Genomic DNA, 9,157 nt, shown 5'->3' on the forward strand with positions numbered 1-9,157 from the left:
TTACTAATGTTTATATTTAATACTTTGCAGGTACATGAAAGTTCTGAAAGACTTTGTTAGAAATCCTGCAAGACCGGAAGGTTGTATCGCAGAGTCTTACCTTGCAGAAGAATGTGTGCAGTTTTGTAGTGATTTTCTGAAAAAGTCAACTAGTGTATAAGAAAAACTGGATAGAAATACAGAGTATGAGAATATCTCTATTCTAGAAGGTCGGCCTATATCCGCAGGCACTTCATTTACTCTCACTGAAATGGAGAAAAATATAGCACATCTTGCTGTCATTCAGAATATTGCTGCCTTGGATCCTTATGTGGAGTAAGTTTCTGTAATATCTTCTTACTCGATTTGTTTCTTTGGTATCCGCTGAGACTAATTGTTCATTTTTTTTTTTTTTTTTCAAGCATGCACCTGCAATATCTACAAGACTCATATCCAAGATGTAGACGTGAAGCATCACTGTTGTGGACTATGCATGCTCAGAAATTTGCTACTTGGTTAAAAGAGCAGGCAAGTAATAATATATCTGAATGGTATGCATTCATGATTCTGGTTTTCATATCCTTTTGTTTCTGACTGTTCTTTGTTTTTTTTACATTTGGTAGATACCAATAGTTTCAAATGGACATGAAGATACTCTTAAGTGGTTGGCTTATGGTCCTCGGTGTAGTGCTAGGTCTTATACAGGGTATATAGTTAATGGTCAACAGTTTCACACAAGCTCACTTCAAAGAAAAAGTCAGAATAGTGGGGTTTATTATGAGGCTACTGCTATGTGTAGATCTAGTGCTAAAGATACTTCACAAGTGTTTGATTTGGTATCATACTATGGGAGAGTCACTGATATCATACTACTTGATTACAATGTGTTTTATGTACCTCTATTCCGATGTCAATGGGCAGTAAGAGGTAATGGAGTTAAGGTCGAAGATGGTTTCACGCTTGTTAACTTGAATCAAAGTCAAGTCAGCTTCTTGAGGGATCCATACATATTAGCCTCTCAGGTAAAACAAGTGTTTTATTCAAGAGAAGATGATTCATCAAGTTGGTATGTTGTCATGAAAGGTTCTTCAAGAAGATACAGTAAGGAAGATGTTGAAGACGGAAATGCAGATATTGGACCATTGCCATCAGATGTTGACATGGATCTTGAGATGGATGAAGCTGAAAATGCTAGAACTGATTGTGAAGGCATATATGTGTCAAATGTAGCTTCTTGTTCATTTTCAGCTTGTCTTGTTTATACTCTGTCTGGTGTATGCCTAGTCTTTATTATACATCACTGTCATTTAGATTTTCTGTTAAATGTATTTTATCAGCATCAACATGTTCTAATTTATTGTTCTTACATGCAGGTGAACTGATATGGGGCGTCCAAATAAGAAGGGTGGACAAAAAAAGAAAAGTAAGGCTGCAAAAGACACTGATGAACCAGAATTTATATGTACTGTGGAACCACAGACTGAGGCAGCTGAAGTACAAGGAGAACAAGAGACTGAAGCTGCTGAAGTACAAGAAGAAGAGCATAGATCAGATGTAGACGTGACTGAAGCAGCTGAAGTGACTGCTAACAATGAGGAAGAAGCTGAAGGTGAGCTTGAGTTGACAGATGAGAATGAGCGTCCAGCTAAGCGCAAGAGACATAGAGGACCAACAAAGATGAAAAACATCGCAAAGGATCCAAATGTTCGAGAAAGAGTTGACTACACTCTCATGGGAGATCCTTATGGTCCGGGATCAGTGAAGTTGTCATCTTATGTAGGTCCATTGGTACGGGAACATGTACCAATCACAATTGATACTTGGAAGAATGTTAGCGAAGAAATCAAAACTGTTCTCTGGAAATCTATTCAGGTAATGTTTTCTATCCAATTTGAGCATTTCTTTTTTCCATAACTTAAGAGCAGTTTAAGTTTTTTACATGTTTTCTTGGCAAGTGAATGCAGGCAAGATTTGAGCTGGATGAAGAGTTTCAAAAGGTTGCTGTGCTAAAGCAAATGGGAAATTTGTGGAGATCATACAAATCCCGCATAGTGAGGGACATTAATGGGGCTACTAATAACCAACAGAGGATGAATCTGAGACCAAATAATATTAATCCAGCTGATTGGCAGAAATTTGTGAAAATCAAAACAAGTGCAAGCTTTAAGGTATTGATTTCAACTGTTATGTTTATTTGATGGTCTGTTGGTGATTAACATGTTTAATTATCAGGTTGTGAGTGATAAATATAAAGAAAGGAGAAGGAAACAGATTCCTCACACTACTAGTCGTAAAGGAATGGTCAGACTAGCAGAGGATATGGTAAGCATATTTCTACTTGTAAGTTTACAGTTATATACCATATACCCTTAATGATATTTTACCTTTTTTTCCAGAAAATTGAAAGTGGAGATCCATCAGAAGTGACTAGGCTGAAGGTGTGGGTCAAGTCGCGTACCAAAAAAGATGGTACGCCAGTGAATACGAATGCAGCTGAGAAGATTGTAAGTTGCAAATTAGTCACAGAATGTGTATTTGAATTTGGTTCTCTTACATGTTAGACTCAGAATCTGTATTTTTTGTTTGCAGAAAAAGGCAGCTGAGCTGGTTGGTAGTGATGCTCCAACATTGACAACAAATCCAGATGCATTCCTTTGGAGACCAGCAAGTAACATGTTCACGGTTGAGGAAGCTGTTGGACAAATAATTGCTTGGCCAGCCTCTAAGTGTGTTCTAGTTGACAAGGACATCCAAATAGAAGATATTGCGCCTCTGGTAAATTTTAGTTTTCAGCTAGAACCATATTACTTGATAGATAGAATCATGATCAATATACTGATTCAATTTCTGTTTTGAAACCGTTTGATAGGGTCTTAGAACAAATTCTCTGAACAAATGCAAACTACTAGATTTGTCTAGCGATGAAGTGATTGTTGCTGAAGGTCGTTGGCAGACACAAGAACCAAGCGCATTGGTTAATGGACTCCCTCTCGGACCAAAGGCAATTAAAGTATTTGTGGATCAAGTCCATCAGCCTGAAACTTTTATATGGAGGCCTACCATGGAAATGACATACCTTGAGGACTGTGTTATGGCTTTTGTATCTTGGCCTGTCAGTAAAGTTGTTTTTGAAAATTCAACAACAGGTCACAAATCTCCTCTTCAGAATTCTGCAGCAACTGTATCAGGTTCTAAATCTGTAGCAGGTGCAAAATCTGCAACATCAGGCCCTAAATCTACAACAGGTACAGGTTCTGAATCTCCTATTGAGGATGCAACAGGTACAAGCTCTCCAATGAAGAAAACTCTTCCAGATTCACAGTCTCCTCTTCGAAAATCTCAGGTAGATGTTTTGGATATGTTATTAAGTTGCTTATGCTTAGTCTTCTGACTGTTGGTTTATTTATATTGGCAGCGTATTAGTAATCAAGTTGTTTCAAAGGAGAATAAGAAGTGCAAGCTGATGGATATTACCGGAAGGAAGCGGGTAGTTGCTGAAGGACGATGGGTTTCAAATGACCCAGATATGAAGGTCCATTTTGTTCCCTTGGGTTCTAATGGAGTTAAGGTGTGGGTAGATATCGTGAAGGTAAGTGATGCAGCAGTTTGGAGGCCATCTGATGAAATTGTGAGTTTGGAAGATGCATTTGGCACAACTCTTGCATGGCCAGATGACAAGGTGATCATGTGTTAAACTTCTGCTTGGACATGAGACTTGGTTTAATTTAGTATTCTGTGTTTAGTATTCAATGCTGCTTTTGGTACAACTTCTCCTTGGACATGAGACTTTTTTTTGTATTCTGTGTTTGGGCTTCTGTAATATATGGATGTTGGATTGTTATCAATGGGGATTGTCAGTACTTTTATAAAACACGGTTGTGTCATGAAAACAAGTACAATAGCATCCAAAAAAAAAATTAAAATCAGTGTCATGTAATATTTTAGTAATGCTATGGTAAAATCATCTATCGTAGCTGTCAAACTGAGTAATTACATAAATTTTACAAACTAAATAGGCGCTATGATATAATATATTACAGCATAACATACAGCTATAATAAATTAAAGTAACTCTGTTCAATATAGCTATGGTAGCGCTACATAACATAGCATGAATAATAACTTATTACATAATTAAAAACAAAATTTAACGAATTAAAACAAAGCGTTTTCTTAGAGCTATGGTAGAAGTCTCTAACATAGCATACAAAAAACACGCTATTGTATGTGTGACACCTACCATAACTGGGGCAGAAACAGCGTTTATGAAAACGCTATCAATGACATATTATAGCGTTTCTCTCGTGATAACAATGTTGATTTTTCTTGTAGTGTGCCAACAAAAAGCACTATCTATATACGAAAGTTCAAAAATTTAAATTTATCTTTGTGGTTAGGTGCTTATATGGGTTTATCTTAATTTCCTGTCGTATCAAAAAAATAATTATAACGGTATTTCACTGGAAATATTTTGATTTTGGAAATTGTTTTGATCAGTATATTTGAAATGAGCATAGATTGGGAATGAATAATTATAATAGTTAATGAATTTTTTAAAGAAAATACAATCTCTTGCCTTATATATATTCACATAGTTACATGATACCGTTATGTTAGTTTCATTCATGTATTTTTTAATTTTAAAATGTACTAATATTTTTTTGATTTCTAAAATGTAATATTGACTTCCACATTGAGTTGATAAGGTATTTTGTTTGTTTTGATATTTCATTTAAGTTGATAAGTTCTACTAGAGTAGTACTTTTGCATTTTCTATGTTAGATAATAAATAACAATGTTGGTTTTACATCTCAATGTTCCCTCGTGTCAAACTTTTTACGCGAAAGAACATCTCTCCACTAGTTGAGCTAAACATGGACTGTGGATTAGCAAATGAATTGGACAGGAAATTCGACAAATGTTATAACCAAGTAGTTTACCAAATTTGTTTTGTATTTTTATTTGTATATTACCATGATACCTCACAATGGTGCTATATGTTGAGGTAATTTCTCATCTTGATATTGTTACGCTTTGACTCTCTTTCATCTGCAAACCCATAGTCCAGGCTTAGCAGCTCGGCTAATGGTTAATTGTTCTTCAGTGCAAAAAGCACGAAGTGAGGGAGCATCAAACTGTTATGGTCATATAATATAGCCAATTTGTTGTTCATGAATAACTATATTATGGCGCTATATTATATAATTATAATAATTTGGCGTTCTCTCGTGTCATGCTTTTTACGCTAAAGAACATCTTTCCATTAGCCGAGTTAAGCATGGACTATGGGTTGACCGATGAGCTAAACGAGAAATTCCCAAATTTTGTACTATAGTTTGAGGTAATTTTTTTCTATCTCGATATTGTTTTAAGCTTTGACTCTCTCTTTGTAAGTTATAAATAAAAATATAAGAAAGTTTTTGTAAACTACTCTGTTACAAATGATGCATGTGCTTTCCGCTCAATTCATCGGGCAACTATAGTCTAGAATTGACAATTATAGAACCATAATAACTTGATGTTCTCTCCAATCATATTTTTTGCATGGACTTTTTAACCCATAGTCCATGTTTAGCTTGGCTAATGGAAATATGTAATCCGGTGTAAAAGATACGATGGGTGGGATTGTCACGGTTAATATGGTCATATAATACAGCCAATAAAAGATTGAATTATGGGTTGGATGATGAACTGAACCCATAAAGTTCACAAAGTTTGCTTTTGTATTCTGTTTGTAATTTAGAAAGGTACCTCTCCTGGGTACTATACTACTATTGCCTGAGGTAGGTTCTTATCTCAATGTTACGCCTTCACTCTCTACTCACATCATTCCCGGTTATTGATTTGTATCATTTGCATGTTTGTTTAGATAATGTCATGTATTCATGCCAATGCCTCATTGGTTCTATTTGCGTTTGTGTTCGACCGTTCTATTATATGTGATGATAAGGTGGTCAATTTTCAAGAAGTGAAAGAGAGTAATATAAATGTAGTTCAACGTTTCATCGATCGGTCGGGGTTTATTGTATATATCGCTCCGCAAGTGCTCAAATTCTCTTGCAATCTAGCCAAACTCAAACAGTATATAGCACACTAAGACTGGACTGCGGATGAAGAATATTCATAAAGCGAGTGAACGAGAAGAACAACTTAAAGATACATTCATGTTGATTCCGTCGTATAAGTTGCGTGGTATTCACATGAAGATACAAATTGATATCGGCGATGAAGATGGCTATACTCAAATCTGAGTTATGTTTATTTTTTGATTTTATATAGTCGGTTGATTTCTTCAAAATTGTATGTTTTCTAATTTTATAAGTTATAACATGTAAAATATTAATTGTAATACCATATGGGTTATGTATATGGCTGATTTTAGAGGAAAATGTTGCATTATAAAGATGTTTGCCGAAGAACGTAAGTCATTTATTTACTTGCCCCGGTGTGAGAGGAATCCGAGAATGGGGCAAACGGAGAAGGGGAGAAGATAAAACTTATTAAAGAGAATCTTAGCGAAATCCCGAGAAGAAGCAAAAACCTAAATCTTGTTCATTAATTCAAGATTTCGTTTTTTGTTTGTTCCTACCGTACTCGATTAATCAAACTAAGATCTTTGAACGAAACGGAAAAAATTCTCCCAAACAATTACAATTTCAAAAGGGGAAAGAAATATACACTTGATTAGAAATGCACGAAAAAAAGAAAGCCAATTTGTTTTTTTTTTTTTTTTGTCAAAAGGGGAATTTCATTAATTGCAAACTAAACCAGAGGCCGATACAATAAATGCCGTAAGAGCAGATTTTGCGATCGCATCTGCTCGATTGTTTAACTCTCTAGGAACAAAATGGAAAGAAATTTCATCGAAATTTAAAGCTAGCGAAAGGATGTCTTGTTGAATCCCGTAGAGCTCCTTAGAAGAGGACTCTGAATTGAGAGCTTTGATCAGCATAAGCGAATCTGAAGCGATAAGAAGTTTTTTGTACCCTAGATCTAGGGCCTGTTGTTGAGAAAGGAGAAGAGCCATTGCCTCCGCCATAAGGGGAGAGTTGACATTCGGTGCTGCGAAGCTGTTCTGGATCTCCGAGTTTGAGAGATGGTCCCTGATTGTCCACCCAAAACCCGCAGCGTTAGAATCTCCTCGCCAAGCCGCATCTGTATAGCAGGTTACTGTGTCTGCACTTGAAACAGGAACCAGAGAATGGGCAGCTGGTTTGGGGCTTGAGATGGTTACGGTTTGCGCTTCGCTCCATTCTCGGGCTTGACTAATGGCTTGGGAGAGAGCCTCGAAGGGCGAGATCTGGGTTTGATCGAAGATTCTCTTGTTTCTACTTTTCCAAATGGTCCAAAGGATCCAGGGAACAAGTGGCTTCATCCCCAATCCCGTAGGGGGTAGATTCACTAGCAGCCTTGACATTTCAATTCCCAGTTGTAAACTTTGGATTCGCAAAGGGAAGATTGGGGTTTTAAAAGGTGCTGACTCCCAGATTTTTCTCGCGAAAGGGCAATGGAAGAACATATGGAGGCTGGATTCTTCCTCTTGGCAGTGTGGGCAAAGGGTAGACGTGTTGATTCCACGCGATTTGAGGAGTTCTCCAACAGGTAAGGCTGCATTCATGGCTTTCCATAGGAAAAACTTGATCTTTTGAGCGCATTTGATGTTCCAAATTTACTTGAACCAATTAAAGTTACTTGAATCTTCACGATGAAATACCAGTTTTTCCTTTAGCATAGACGCTGCCTGGTACCCAGATTTTGTAGAGTAATCACCATTCTTAGTGAGCAACCAGAGGTGGCTGTCTTCTGATCTTGATTTACTTGGTCTGAGGGATAGTATTTCTTGCTCATACTCTGGGAGGAGAGTTTTGATTCTCTCACTAATCCAACTTTTTGAAACAGGGCAGATAAGGTGATCCACTTTCAGGTTCTGGCCAGGTTCTGTTGGTGGTCCCATGGGAGTGATCGGCTTTGACAGCGAAATCCATGGTTCGTACCACAACAGAGTATTTGATCCAGACCCAATGGCCTTCCCAAGATGGACTTTTAGTAAGTCACGGCCAATGCAGATACCCTTCCATCCGTGGGAAGCTGAGCCAGATGCAACACAGTCCAGGAAAGAAGAAGACTTACAATATTTACCCAAGAGGATTTTGGCCAGTAGACAGGAGGGATTTTTGAGAATCCTCAAGCTTACCTTTGCCAGCAGCGCGTCATTAAAGCTAGGTATGTCCCTGAAACCAAGACCCCCAGCCTCTTTTGCTTGAGTTAGTTTCATCCAAGAAACCCAACACATTTTCCTGTTATCTGCAGAGGAGTCCCACCAGAATCTGGTCAAGGCAGATTGGATGCGTTTACAGAGAGAGCCCGGGATTTTGAAACATGACATGGTGTAGGTAGGCATAGCAGCCAGCACAGATTTCAGCATTGTGGCTTTCCCAGCAGTGGACAAAAATCTAGAGGACCAACTCAATGCCCTCTGTCGTATCCTGTCGATAATCAAATTAAACATGTCCTTCTTCTTTCTCCCAAACAGTTCAGGGAGCCCCAGGTACTTACCTAAACCCCCAACATGTTGCATACCAAGGGTTTGATGAGCTTTTTCTTTTATGATCTCCGGAGTTTTTGCTGAGAAGGTAATGGCTGATTTTACTTTGTTGATCATTTGGCCAGAAGCAGATTCATATCTTTGAAGGATTTGAAGTAGGACTTTACAACTTTGCTCATCTGATCTACAGAAGAACATAGTGTCGTCGGCAAATAACAAGTGGTTTACTCTTGGACTGCCCAAAGCTACTCTAATCCCAGGTAGAATGCCATCGATTTGCGCTTTGCTGCAAAGGCCAGAAAGGACCTCACTACAGAGTATAAAAAGGTAAGGGGATAAGGGATCTCCCTGTCTAATTCCTCTTTGAGGAGTAATGCTTCCTTGAGCTGAGCCATTAAGTAGAATAGAATAGGAAACAGTAGAAACGCATTGCATGATCCAGTGAACCCACTTTTGATGAACCCCATCCGTTCCATTACTAATTTGATGAATCCCACTCAATTCTGTCATAGGCTTTACTCATATCGGTCTTGACCGCCATATAACATCTTTCTTTAGCTTTTGACGTTTTTAGATAGTGAAGACTTCATGTGTATCAACTATTAGCGACTAGAAGGCCATTACTATCGGCTA

General features: G+C 37.8%; 1 protein-coding gene and 1 pseudogene across 2 annotated transcripts; one reads left to right on the top strand and one right to left on the bottom strand.

Annotated features, from left to right (window-relative positions):
• Positions 1–34: 34 nt before the first annotated feature.
• Positions 35–3,850, top strand: LOC110225627. Of its 2 annotated transcripts, XM_021015411.1 has the most exons (9): positions 35–315; positions 402–1,001; positions 1,353–1,851; positions 1,944–2,147; positions 2,212–2,301; positions 2,376–2,483; positions 2,569–2,754; positions 2,849–3,322; positions 3,395–3,850. In XM_021015411.1, the coding sequence occupies exons 3-9, from the start codon at positions 1,363–1,365 to the stop codon at positions 3,671–3,673; spliced, it is 1,830 nt and encodes a 609-aa protein (XP_020871070.1). In that variant the 5' UTR covers positions 35–315; positions 402–1,001; positions 1,353–1,362; the 3' UTR covers positions 3,674–3,850. The 2 variants fall into 2 exon arrangements, with proteins under 2 accessions (XP_020871070.1, XP_020871075.1); XM_021015416.1 differs by lacking the exons at positions 35–315; positions 402–1,001 and adding an exon at positions 1,011–1,205.
• A 3,457-nt stretch (positions 3,851–7,307) lies between these two features.
• On the bottom strand, positions 7,308–8,360 carry LOC110225633 (annotated as a pseudogene).
• Between the last annotated feature and the right edge of the window lie 797 nt (positions 8,361–9,157).

This window comes from Arabidopsis lyrata (assembly GCF_000004255.2).
Source record: "Arabidopsis lyrata subsp. lyrata unplaced genomic scaffold ARALYscaffold_354, whole genome shotgun sequence".
NCBI lineage: Eukaryota > Viridiplantae > Streptophyta > Magnoliopsida > Brassicales > Brassicaceae > Arabidopsis > Arabidopsis lyrata.